We start from the raw sequence: 14,421 nt of genomic DNA on the forward strand, positions 1-14,421 counted from the left end.
AGGGAACTTTGGAGAACATTTTCTGGCAGATTCCTTTTTATGAGAAAGTGTGAAAAAGCCCAGTCATTTTCTTTTATAGAAACAAACTACATGTACATGGACGTCCTCCTTCATTCCAGCGTGATGCAGCACTGACAGAAGCAGGAGCACAAAAAAAAAGAAAAAGCATGAAACTTCAAAAACAGTCTCCATGATTTCAACAGTGTACTTTTCTCTTTGAGCTGAGTGAGTGACAGCTGCCCTCACACCAAAACCCGAGAGTCGGTCGCTCCTGTTTCACGGCTCGGGAGATGTTAGCCTACCCTTTGGCCTATATAATTTCCCCTTGCTGCAGACTGCTGAGGGGGGGAAGGAGAGAGAGAGAGAGCTGGAAGACAAGTGGTTAAGTTTCCACTGGCAGATCCGTCTCTTCCCCCCATCTGGTTGGCTTTTTCATGAGCTGAGGTTTGACAGCCGATCAGGCCCCCGGGGGCATGTGAGAGGCTGCCAGCTCAGACAGAAGCCTCTCTCCCCTGTGAGCCCGCCGACTGACCGAGAGGCCACAGAGGCAACCCAGACGCCCCAGCTCCTCTCCTCCAGCGGATGCCTGCAGCTCGCTCACATGAGAGGACCAGAAACACAGAATCGGGGGAGATAAAGTTGGAGACTAAAAGATGTTGAAAGGGAGGAAATGGCCAAGAATCTTCCCCCCGCGAGCATCCGTCTTATTCATGAGCGCCCGTGTAATTTCAAAATTAGGGGTTTCCTTGTGCCACACTGCGTTTCCATCACCAAACCACATAAATTGTTTGTCCCTCAGCTTCCTTATAGCGCTCTCGTAAATATTTTCCACCCAGAGGGACCTCTTCTCCAGCAGCTGCTCTCCCTGATGTCGAGGAGACACTTTGACGATGTTAATTCTTTGCTGGAAGCGAGTTAACAAGTGACATCCTGCAGCGGAACTGGTCACCGCCTCCGTTCGAGCACGCGAACAAGGAGCCAGGTTCCACTTCTTTCAAAAAATAAAGCTTCACTGTCCTCCCCGAGTCAGAAAAACACACTCTACGCCAGTATGCTGAAACAGTTCCATTTTTTTAAGGAGCCTGTTTTGTAGCAGATGGAGCGACTGAACCTTGTACGAAGGTCTTTCCCCAGCAGTGCTAACAAGCACAACAACGTCAGTTCGTGGTTGTTTCATTTCAGCGAGATGAGAAATGATTTGATGAATTGAACTCGCTTTTCCCCCGCTCCCAGCAGACCTCTATCGGGCCCAGGCCACTGAAAACACTCAGCAGAACAAGCCAATGGACAGATTTCATGGCCAAATGCAAGAATGTAGGATTATTTTTCTGAAGAAAAAAAAAAAAGGCTAAAAAATACAACTTTGAGTAGCGTCTACAGAAATACTAAGTGTTAAAACAATGATGAAAGTTAAACCACAAGCAAAGCTTCCACTGAGCTTGAAAACTTTATTTACATTCTCCTAAAACACATGTTTTTATATTATACATATGTGTAGTGTATTTTTCTTTGTCCAGGCAGAATTCTCACTTGACATCTGGATTCATCCTCTGGGGACTGAGAACACTTGGATTTCACAGTCTGACCACACAGACACGTGCTGAATAAACCAGATTTTATAATGTAACCCTGAACTGAATTATTAATTGGCTACTTGTTGGAAGAATAAACTAAATGGAATTAGCTACAACAAAACTGATCAATATCTTCAATACCAAACTTGGTAACAAACACTAACTTGTTTATTGATGTCTGCATTAAAATGTGTTCTTTATTTCTTTTTTGTCCTCCAGCATATTCTAAAAATCAGATAATTGCTAATAAATCATCTATCTGTGTCTGGAAACATCTGTAATGAGAGTGAAAACAGTAAAAATATGAGACCGAAACAATGAGCTGAAAGAGGCTAAAACACTTTGTATATCTGAATGAACGCCTCACATGTCATATGATCCTCTATTAATATAACAACATCAAACAAATGGAAAACTCGGCCAGATGAGTAGCTCTGAGAATAATATCACTCATATTGTGATAAAAAGTGGTTGAATACAGAGCAATTAAATGGCATTGCATCTCACCACTTTAAATTATGTAATAAATTAAAATAAATGTATAAAAGATGTTTTATAGCTGCCACGACAGTAGATTTTCAGCCACCCGTAGTAGCCAATTTAGATTTATGGGGCCTGTGAATAGCTTTATCAGTTGACATCAGTGCTCATCCACTGTACCATATGATCAGCAAACATACACATCAAACACATACTCAAAGAAGTGCCTTGTGTGTTTTGTGTTGTGCAGATGAAAATGGTCCTGTTTGTGATTCTGAATAAAACTGATCAAAGAGGAAGTTTCGGAGGAGTTTGAATGAACACTCACATGTTTGAGTTCCAGTAGGACCTGTCTGGTCAGCTCGATCCTCTTCTTGTTGACGTGCTTGATGGCCACCAGGTTGCCCTGTGAGCAACACAAGAAGAGAGTTCACTTCACCTCTTATCACAGTGAGGACTGGGTGTAACTAAGGCAGGAAAAACAACTACACAGAGATACTAAAAAAAAAACTAAATACCAATAAGGGCCATGAAAATGGAGAGAGGAAATCATTTAGAGGTGTGAACGGCACCGTGGAGTTTATCCTACAGGTACATTTGGGGCCTGTTTCAGTCTGCTGCAGGAGGAGAGCTGTCTCTCTGACTGTTTCATTATGTGAGGATCAGCAAAACAAAGGTGAATCCCTCAGAGCTACAGATGTGACTCTGTTGTAGCAGCTTCGAGTCACAGCTGATAAGTCATGCATGAGGCCATGTGAGAGCTTTACATTTTATTCAGTATGAAATATGCAGATGACAGTAGGTCAGATACATCTGGCATCTGAATGCTTAATCAAAATGCAATCCCGGTGCGCCCGGTTTATTTTGCTGCATGTCACACCTTACATCTCACAGTTTGTGCTTTGGTGTCAGATTTAATCAGCCTGTGTTAAATTTGAGATGTCTATCAGTCGTCGGCACGAGATGTTCAAGCCGTATACCATGACATCAGCAGTTTATACAAAAACCCATGTTATGGGTGTTAAAACAAAGACAGTTATCTCATTATTCAGCAGCTTCTTTATGTCACATTTCCTCACACCTCCTCCATCTTAAACGGAGAAATCAACAGCAGCAACAACTGGATGGTTCTGGCCAGACTGCGAGGCGGGAGAGTAGAAACAGCGAGAGAGAGAGAGAGAGAGAGAGAGAGAGAGAGAGAGAGAGAGAGAGAGAGAGAGAGAGAGAGAGAGAGAGAGAGAGAGAGAGAAAGAAAAAGACGAAGAAGAAAACTGACACATTCTGCAGCTCACATTAAAACCAACTACCTAAATGCGCCCACACTCCCTCATTCTCTCTCCTCTGCGGCTCTCTCCGGCTTTCTCGGCGAGTGTGCACATGTGTGGGTGGGGAAGGAGTGCGCAGGAGTTGAAAATGTCAGAACTCACTAAGCCTTACCTTAAAATAGCCTGTTTTTGCAAATAGCTGATATTTTCCATGGGCAGTTATCAAGGAGCCATAGCTGGAGCCTCTCTGAGAAAGTGGAAAGGAATAGTGAGGAGAAAAGAAGAAAAAACTGTCAGTTAGATGAAAGAAAAGAGGATTAAATCTCGGTCATTTAAGAATGTGGGCCCTAATTTCTTGGCGCAACTCACGGGGGCGCAGCGAAGCGAGCCCTGACGCAGCTGGCGCAGTGGCATTTTCCTCCAGTTCAACAAGGTGCGCAGCGGATTCGGTAAATTGGCAGACTGCTGTGCGCTGAGATGGGAGTGGTCGCGCAGCAGGGGGAGGTGTCGACAGATTCGCCGTGGCGCAGTGACAATTTGTTGCCGATAGACCGCGCGGAGAGTGCGCCGAAAGCTCGCCAGCTCCAACCTGGTCTAATCTCAGCGCAAGGCGAAGCGCAGCCAGCGCAGTGGCAATTTGACTGCCCAGCGCGCAGTGCAGACACGTCACCAAGACCCCACAGGCAGGTTTCCACAGTTCCAGGCACATTTAAATGCAATTAATAATAATAATAATGTGACTTCCGGCGGAACGAGGAGGATGTAAGACGCGTTTCGCAGAGGCTCCGCTGGAATGTGACTTTTTCCATACTTTTATATTACACTTTTTCATTATTTGCGCCGGCGTTAAGCTCTAATATTGCAGCCTTTCACCATATGTAAAAAAAAAAGTTTTGTTTGCGGGCGCTCAACGATGGCAAACCGAGGGAGAGGTGAAGCCCCCAAAGCACAAGCAGGCCGCGGCAAGCCCCGACTATCACCTGAACCACAGTCCCCAGCCCCAGGTCAGCCATTTGCTAATGCTAATGCCGATGCCACCTTGCTGCAGAGCATGAGGAAAATGATGAACGAAATGCGCTCAGACATCCTCAGTAAGTTTGAAACTACCATCTCAACAGCAGTTAAAAGAGAGATCGTGGCGGCTTTGGAGCCCTTTGAGAACAGACTTGCTTCCTATGGCGAATCAATCGCAGACCTCGAGCTCTCGGCTAATGCTCACGACACGGAGCTATCCGACCTCCGAGCTAATGTTAGCAAGCTAACAGCCACTGTTGACTCCCTGTCAAAGAAATGCGAGGACCTGGAGAGTCGTTCAAGGTGGAATAATATTCGCCTAGTGGGCCTGCCTGAAGGCACAGAGGGCCCTCGTCCCACCGAGTTCACTGCCCAGCTGCTACAAGATATACTCGGCCTTGATGACAAACCTATGCTGGACCGGGCCCATCGCACTCTACGCGCCAAGCCCAAGGACGGCGAGCCCCCTCGTCCACTCGTCATGCGGGTAAACCTGTTTCAAGTCCGGAACCAAATTCTACGTCGAGCCGGAGAAGCTTCCCCGCTTTCCTACATGGGCAGGAGGATCTCGATCTACCCCGACTTCACACCGGCGGTGGCTAAGAAGCGGGCCGCCTTTGCTACAGTAAAGAAGGAGCTCCATTCCTGCCCGAATGTCAAGTTTGGCCTCCTCTACCCGGCAACACTACGCATCACTCTGCCCGGCGGGCAGACCCACAGGTTTGAGGATCCGGCCTTAGCTTCGGATTTCATTAAGAAAAACATTAAAAAGGGAGTCACCCCTGACTCTATTTAGCAGACATGTTGGCTTGCTATTTAGCTGCTATTGTTGCTAGCCTTGAGGACTACACTTACTACTCACCAGAGATGGGACCAAGTCACACATGTGCAAGTCTCAAGTAAGTCTCAAGTCTTAACCTTCAAGTCTCAAGTAAGTCCCAAGTCATTTTACTTTGGGCAAGTCAAGTCAAGTCAAGTCACAGGTTATGTCAAGTCAAGTCCAAGTCAAGTCCTGCATAGGTCAAGTCAAGTCCAAGTCAAGTCACCTTATAATTGCAATTTCACCCACAGAATCTAATCTAAATAAAGTGAAGACAATATATTAGAATAGAATAGAATAGAATAGAAAATCTATTATGTCTTATGTCTTATCATGTCTTAATGCATTAATAAACCTCTTCATACCTGATCTGATCACAAAAGGTCAACTCCAACTACATCAATAGAATAGAATAGAAAATCTATTCTATTCTATCATGACAACACCATTCTCAGCCTGCAATACAGAGTAGTTTTAGATATTAATTTGATATTTTATATTCAAAAGTCAAAGAATGTGTACCATTGAAACATTCCTGGATGCTATGAGTGACAGGCAAACAGCTGTGTAGTCACTGCAGATTCTGCAGCAGTGAGAACGTGAGGCTGAAGGAGAGGAGATTAAAAAAAAAAAAAAAAAAAAAAAGGACACGTTAGCTCCTCGCTATGGTAACGATATGTCTATTGGTTACTGTGAGTCTGGCCCGTCGCTGAACAGCGGCGGCGATGCGGCGTTAATGAAGCAGCGTCAGGCCGCTCACCGTCACTGAAACTCCGGATGAAATCTCCGAAATAAAACACTGAGCTGCGAGCGTCATAGCACGCCATAGATGTATTATATTATAGCCTAATAGATCCATGTAGCACGCCCGCTGCAGCGACCCTGACGGCCCCTTTGCTCCGTGCCAAACCCCCCTCTCCCCTCCCTCTCTCTCTCTCCAGCGGTCCTTTCAAAATAAGTGCATAAAAAGTCCGGAGGGAAAAAAAAAAAAAAAAAAAAACACCGACTGAGCTGGTGCCGTGCCGGTGAGAAATTCAGCGGTGGCGGCTGGTCATTCAAGTCATTCAAGTCATCGTGTCTCAAGTCAAGTCAAGTCCCGAGTCTTTAACCTCCAAGTCCGAGTCAAGTCGCAAGTCTTTTATTTTTTGTCAAGTCAAGTCAAGTCGCGTCAAAATAGCGACTCGAGTCGACTCGAGTCCAAGTCACAGTGACTCGAGTCCCCATCTCTGCTACTCACCCTGGATGCCTCGTATTGTGTTCAGTGAGCTGCAGTTCTGATGGGACACAGACTTTGTTTTCTTGTTTATTCCTGTCATTCTTGATTTTCCCTAACATGGCTCATGGTGATAATTTGAGTGCAGAATACCTCAAGCATAAACGCTTTCCACTTATTGTTCAATAAGATTGTTTCGTGTATTGATGTATTAGTCAACCTTAGCTATCCGGCTCATTTATAAGTACATTTATTACAGTGTAATTTCATTGATTTAACCCCATGTCACAATTCCAACGCCTAGGTCGTTGTAGTTCATTAGTAGTTTAGCATAGGCTCTACTTAGAGCTATACAGGTGTGACAGATTGTTAAAGGGGGTACATCGCGCGCATCCCGTTTGGGGGGATGCTTCTGCCAAAGTTCATGTGGGTGGGTGTATGGGTGGGAGGGATAATGTATGTGTGTGTTTTTATGCGTTTGTTTCTGGTTTTCTTTCTTTTTGTTTCACATCAGTCACGTTTTTACTTTCAGTTTTGCTTCAGATCATCACTCTTACATAATGCTTCCGTTAGCTAGCTATGACTTCAGCCAATGTAACATCACCCAGTGGGTGTGCCATTAGTTTTACAAGTTTCAACTGTAAAGGGCTTAATAATCCGATAAAACGAAGTAAGATACTGCACCACCTTTACCATCTTGGTGCCCAGGTAATTTTCTTGCAAGAGACCCACCTCAAAGTCTCAGACCACTCTAAATTGAAGAGGGGATGGGTAGGTCAGATTTATCATTCCTCATTTCAAGGCAAATCTCGCGGTGCAGCTATTTTGTTACATAAATCTGTTCCCTTTGTGCACTCAAGTACTATCTCTGACCCTAATGGTAGATTTGTCATAGTTACTGGCCAGATTCACAACACCAGGGTGGTTTTGACTAATATTTATGCTCCCAATTTTGACGATGATGCTTTCTTTAAACGCCTTTTTCAGACTCTCCCTGACTTGTCATCACACCACTTAATATTAGGTGGAGACTTTAATTGCTGGCTTGACCCTCAGCTGGACCGTTCCTCCCCCAGAGCTTGCGCTCCGTCCAAGTCAGCGAAGGTAATTCAGTCCTTTATGGAGGAATTTGCTGTCACTGATGTCTGGCGTTTTTTGAATCCTTCTAGGAGGGAATATTCATTCTTTTCTCATGTCCATCACACTTTCACCCGCATTGACTATTTTTTGGTCGATAATAGACTGCTCTCATCAGTATCTACTTGTAAATATGATGCTATAGTTATTTCTGATCACGCCCCTATTTCCATGAATATATGCTTTAAGAACTTTAATTCTACACGTGCACCATGGCGTCTTAACACATGCCTACTTTTGAATGATAATTTTGTTAACTTTGTGTCTCAACAAATTGATTTCTTTGTGAGCGTAAATAAAACACCCGAGGTGTCTGCCTCAGTACTATGGGAGGCCTTAAAGGCATACATCAGGGGGGAGATAATCTCCTACACAGGATATGAGAAGAAACTTAGAAAGGAGAAATTAACTAAACTGACACAACGCATATCTGAACTTGACAGGTTATATGCTACTCACAAAACTCCAGAGCTATACAAAGAGCGCCTTTGTCTACAGGCAGAATTTGATGTTCTCACGACTCAGCGTACTACTGAACTTCTCCTACAAACCAGGTCCCAGTTCTATGAACATGGAGACAAGGCCAGCAAATTGTTAGCACACCAGTTACGCCAGGAATCATCATCTCACCTTATCCCACAAATTCATACTAACTCACATAATACTACTGAACCCATGGAAATTAATAATGCGTTTAAAGAATTTTACATGTCTCTCTATTCATCTGAACAAGACAGCACTCCTGATTTTGATAATTTTTTTGAAAACTTGGACATTCCCTCACTTGATCAATCAGCTGTGGAAAAGTTAGAGAGGCCAATCACCACTGCTGAACTTAATACGGCTGCATCCTCTCTGCAAAATGGGAAGAGTCCTGGGCCAGATGGCTTTCCCTCCGAATTTTTTAAAAAGTTTTGGCACAAGCTTGCCCCTCTGTTATTAGATATGTTCAACGAATCATTTGAATTGGGCCGCCTCCCTCAAACTCTCAATCAAGCCTCCATTTCCCTTCTCCTAAAAAAAGGCAAGGATCCGCTAGCCTGCTCCTCTTACCGTCCAATAAGTTTATTGAATGTTGATTTTAAGTTGTTATCCAAACTATTAGCCCTACGCCTGGAATCCTTTCTCCCCTCTATCATTTCCTTGGACCAAACGGGGTTCATTCGAAATAGGCACTCTTTCTCTAACCTTAGACGTTTGTTCAATGTACTTTACAATGTCTCCTCTTCCAATACCCACGAAGCCGTAATATCATTAGACGCCGAAAAGGCATTTGATAGAGTTGAGTGGGATTACCTCTTTTATGCCTTGGAGAAATTTGGTTTTAAAAATAATTTTATTTCATGGATTAAGTTGCTCTATTCTGCGCCGCAAGCCTCAGTCAGGACAAATAATATCCAATCAGAATATTTTCACCTGTATCGCTCCACTAGGCAGGGTTGCCCTTTGAGCCCCCTATTATTCGCTATCGCCATCGAACCTCTCTCAGTAGCCCTTCGGTCTAACCCCCTTATTACAGGCATATTTAGACATCATACTCAGGTGAAAGTTTCCCTTTACGCGGATGACCTTCTTTTATATGTTTCTAACCTGTCTGTCTCAGTTCCCGCCGCTCTTGCCACCCTTCATTCATTTGGTCAAATATCTGGGTACAAATTAAATTTAAATAAAAGTGAGATATTTCCCATTAACCCTGCTGCTAAGATGTATCCCTTGAAAGATTTCCCCTTTAAAGTCGCCAATTACAGTTTTGTCTATCTTGGAGTCCATGTTACACACAAATTTGAAGACCTCTACAAGGCTAACTTTGCCCCCCTATTGATCCGAATCCAGAAAGACTTTGAACGATGGTCTCTGCTTAATCTGTCTTTGATTGCACGTGTCAACTCTGTTAAAATGAATATACTCCCAAGACTCTCCTACTTGTTTCAATGCATTCCCCTCTTTCTCCCTCAGTCTTTTTTCCGCAAATTAGATAGCCGGATTTCAGATTTCATCTGGAATAAGAAGGTTCCTAGGCTACGTAAACAATATTTGCAAAGACCAAAGTCTCTGGGAGGGCTAGCCCTACCGAATCTTAGGTTCTATTATTGGGCCACCAATATCAGGACTCTTAAATACTGGCTTGAATATGAGGCTTTTGATCCTCCTCCAATATGGCTAGTTATGGAAGCAAGGTCAGCAAATCCTGTCTCCTTGAAAGCCTTAGTGCACTCTCCTATTCACTCGTCCACTCTTCCCTACACCAAAAATGTGATTGTTAAGACCTCACTCAGGATCTGGGTCCAGTTTAAACGCTACTTTGGCCTACAGACATTCTCCATTTATGCACCACTAGCAGCTAACCATGCTTTTCCTCCTTCCCTCATAGATTGTGTTTTCTTACGGTGGTCAAATTTTGGTATTCATAACTTTAAAGACCTGTATATTAATAATGTCTTTGCTACTTTTCAGCAACTTTCTGATAAATTCTCACTTCCCAAGCAACATTTCTTTAGATATTTACAAGTCCGCAGCTTTGTTCATGACACATTTCCTAGCTTTCCTAATCTTCCCTCTGATTTAACTTTGGACAGTTTCCTGACACCAATTCCTACTCTTAAAGGCTCTATCTCGTATATCTATAACCAAATTAATACTTTACGTTCAGAGCCCCTAGACTTAATTAAGTCACACTGGGAGGAGGACCTGGGGGTGGCAATATCAGAGGAAGACTGGGCAGAGATCTTGAGACGGGTACATAAATCTTCTATTTGTGCAAGACACAGTCTTATTCAGTGCAAACTTGTCCACCGTACCTATTATACTAAGGCTCGACTGGCTAAGATCTATGACAGTGTGACTCCAACTTGTGATAGGTGTAAGCAATCTCCCGCAAACTTAATTCATACACTCTGGCATTGTCCTTCTCTATATAATTATTGGACTGAGATTTTCAATACCCTGTCAGAGGTAGTTGGGGAGGAAATAAAGCCAAATCCTCTGAGTGCACTTTTTGGGGTTGCTCCCCCTTCCCTCACTAAGTCCAAAAGGGATGTACTAGCTTTTGCTACCCTGTTAGCCAGAAGACTAATTGTAATTAATTGGAAATCAACAACACCGCCCTGTCATGCCCACTGGATTAAAGATACCCTTTATTTTCTTAAATTGGAGAAAATCAGACTATCTTTATCTAGCTGCTCCAGTAAATTTGGGAAATTATGGGGTCCATTCTTACAATTTGTTAAGACGACAGATCTTCCACTTACCCCTGACTGATGTGATAGAAGCGACTTAGAAGGGTATGTTATTTCTGCTGTGTTGAAGGTCACATGCCGCTATTCTGATTTATGATGTCTGTTGCTATCTCAATTGCAGTTTACTATTACCTGACTGATGTACCTGTGTTTCTTTTTTTCTTTTTTCTTTTTCTCTTTCCTGATCTATTTTCTTTTAGATGTCTATTGATGTCGTATTCTTACCCTTTTTTATTATTATTATTTATTTTATGTAATTAATTTTTTATTTTATTTTATTTATCTATCTTTTTATGGCTGTTCTAGTTCTGTGAGTTGTTCGGGTATGCAACAATACTTTAATGACCACTTTTGTTTTCTGCTGTTTGTGCTTTTTCAAAAAAGAGTCTACTTTATTCTTTGTAAATGTTTTAATACAATTGTACTCACCTGCAAAACCCAATAAAAAAAGTTGGAAAAAAAAATAATAATAATAATAATAATAATAATAATAATCATCACAATAACCCCTATTTATTGTATCTGAATCAGCACATACACCTATATCTATATAGATTGTCCCGTCACACTGATGACCATCAAAGGCATGCGTAATGGAAACTCAGCCTGACTGAATTAACACAGATGAAACCAGGGAGGGACTGAGACAGCCGTGGATGTCCCAAGAGCAGGTGTTGACACTACACACTGTGCCGTTGCAGATGATCAGCTATTTATTTATTTATTTATTTATTTACTTATTGATTTATTAGGGGCCAGCGCCGCATCGTCACGCGACCATAACAAATACAACTGAAAACAAATAAACTATCATCTCTCACAGCAAACCACAATCAGCCTGGCATCATAGTGAGCAGATATTAACATATCCATCTCAGGTAAATTCTAAAGAAAAAAGAAAAAGAGAGACGCTCCGCGATGCCTCCGTTACGCACAGCTGTTTGTTATGTTGTGATCTGTGCACACTTGTTTAAATATAGGTTACTAAATATGAGTGTCTTTATTAATGGAAAAGGGCTGTGTGTGTTTTGTTTTTTTTTTTTTTTTTACTGGGCAACAGCAATCTGTCAGAGCAAACATCATAACCTCCTCCCTCCCAGACTACTTTTGCATCATCAGCCCGTGAGGTCTGTTCGCGTGACCGGACACTGCCAGCTTGGACCGGACCAGAACATCAGTTTCCTCCCGTCTCACTTGCTCTGACAGATTGAGAGCTGTTGCCCAGTAAAAAAAAAAAAAAAAACAAAACACACACACACCCCTTTTCCATTAATAAAGACACTCATATTTAGTAACCTATATTTAAACACGTGTGCACAAACAGCTGTGCGTAATGGATGCATCGCGGAGCGTCTCTCTTTTTCTTTTTTCTTTAGAATTTACCTGAGAGGGGAGATGTTAATATCTGCTCACTATGAGCACTATGCCAGGCTGATTGTGGTTTGCTGTGAGAAATGATAGTTTATTTGTTTTCAGTTTTATTTGTTATGGTCGCGTGACGATGCGGCTCAATAAATCAATAAGTAAATACATAAATATAGCAGATAATCGTGTAGTGTCAACACAGCAGTAATCCATCCTCATCTTTCATCTGTGCAGCCTTTGATCTGTCATCAGTGTGACGGGACAATCGATATACTGTAGATGTGCTGAATGTGTATGCTGTAATCTGTATGTGCTGATTCAAATCTTCTCTTCCACGGTGAAATCAAACGTCCGCCTTGCGCGCGCGGCGGATTTAAAGGCGAGGAGAGGAGCTCATTTGATTGGTGAAGATCTGACTCGGCTGTGTCAAACCCACTCCACGCCTTCTCTCCACCCTCTATGCCATTTGCGCCGGTGGGAGGGAAGTAGGCGGGATGCGCTCCGCTGCGTCTCGAAGCAAAATCGCAATCTGCTCCTGGCCACTCCCCGTTGGCGAAGCGAAGGCGAGGCGCAGGGCAGATGCGCCTCGCCTGCACCTAGTCTACCAAAGTAGAGCCCTGTGCCTCCACTTCATCGCAGCAAACCCCCCCCCAACCACCCCCCCAGAAAAAGGGCTTCATCCACTGACATGCATAAAGTACTTAACTCTGGGCTATGTGAAATTGCCTTTCACTTGTGTTTGAGAAAATAAAGCACTTTCAGTTTCCTTAACAGCGACTGGAGGTGAACGAATGCAGTGCAGACAAACAGCCAGCACTAACTACACATTTGTATAGAATGCAAATATTACCAACACATGGCACACTGGAAAATACATTGGTCTGGAAAATTACTGTGTTTTACACACACACACACACACACACACACACACACACACACACACACACACACACATTATCCCAGGAATTGGACTGGAAACCAGTAATGAAAAAGGTGTGTGCATATGCTTTTCATGAACGCTAGCACGTGTGGGACCAAACGCAGCCCAGAGGAGAAACATTTCTACGAAAAACCTCACACCGAATTTCAATACACAGCTGACAGTGTGTAAACAGGGTGAAACTCTACGTGTGAAAATAGCCTTTTTGATTCCTCTGGGTCCAATTTTACGGCAGCATCATCTCAAGACTGATAATCAGCGCTGTATGAATGAAAGCTGTCGATCCCAGCGTTGAGTCCTTACCACCTAAACATGGCCGTGTGTTACTCACACACTGCGGACTGACGGAAGGATGCAAACTCTGGATTATTAAGAAATAGTCAGAGCCTTTGTTAAATGTGTAGATTATCTTGGGAAGACGGTCCGCACCTGTGAGAGGGTGAGGCGACTACCAGCTCGTTTGTGGTATTTATTGGGGCTCTCGAACTGAAGGTCCTCCCACCGAATCCTCCACAGCATTCCAGCCAGCTCCTTCTCCAGCTTCAGTTTCCTGCAGCAAGGAAAAAAGAAAAAAACAGGTGGTGAAATCAACAAGGACGGCAGCTCAAAGAGCAGAGGAGCAGTCTCACATGGAGCGCGTCGGAGCGGAGGATGTTGCAGGGGCTGTGAGCTGATGTTTTTACCACAAGGTTGTGAATCTGGATGAGAGAGAAAAAACAAAACTAACCAAATAACACTCCTTCAGAGGCCAGGTGGTCTGTTGACTCACCATTTTTTACTTTGAGGAATTAGTTCATGAAGTTTAAAACAACATAGATTTAATCAGACAAGTTGCCTTCGACAGAGAGCTAATTGCTCCGCTTGCGCAGTTGCATCCAATCTCCATCTTTACTGGAGGTATTTCCTGAGATAGCGGTGATTGCAGAACGCTTCATGTGCAGCGAATAGTCAGTTGCATTCACAAAGTGTTCAGACCCTTTCACGGTTCATGACGACAATGTGAGAACTATTTTTGCATTTTTGCTTTTGCTATGACATTTGATATTTGTCTCAGGTTCCTCCAACCAGCTCTGAGATGTTTAGATTCCACCTGCAATAAACATGATGCGGACACACATCTGTCAATATGATGTCTCATAGCTTCAATGATTATGACGGTTAAAAACCATGAGCAGGAGGGAGCTCAGAGACAGTCCTGTGTTGAGGTTGAGATGTGGGGAAGGCTACAAAAACTATTTGTGCTGCATTGAAGCTTCCCAAGATCACAGTGGCCTCCAGGAGGACCTTGGTAACAGATGAGACCGAGTACCCGGCGGTCCGTCCCTGGAAAAGCTCCAGAAAGTCCTGCGTGGAGATGGGAGAAAGCTCCAGAGGAAC

At 43.4% G+C, this 14,421-nt stretch overlaps 1 protein-coding gene across 1 annotated transcript in view; it reads right to left on the reverse strand.

Moving 5' to 3' along the window:
* npr2 (natriuretic peptide receptor 2) overlaps nucleotides 1-14,421 on the reverse strand; it is a 75,633-nt gene that overhangs the window by 28,230 nt on the left and 32,982 nt on the right. The window contains 3 exon segments of the mRNA XM_083984119.1: nucleotides 2,383-2,460; nucleotides 3,492-3,566; nucleotides 13,474-13,594. Of these exon segments, the coding sequence (XP_083840245.1) occupies nucleotides 2,383-2,460; nucleotides 3,492-3,566; nucleotides 13,474-13,594 (274 nt within the window).

Source organism: Trachurus trachurus (assembly GCF_905171665.1).
Source record: "Trachurus trachurus genome assembly, chromosome: 12".
Classification (NCBI taxonomy): Eukaryota; Metazoa; Chordata; class Actinopteri; order Carangiformes; family Carangidae; genus Trachurus; species Trachurus trachurus.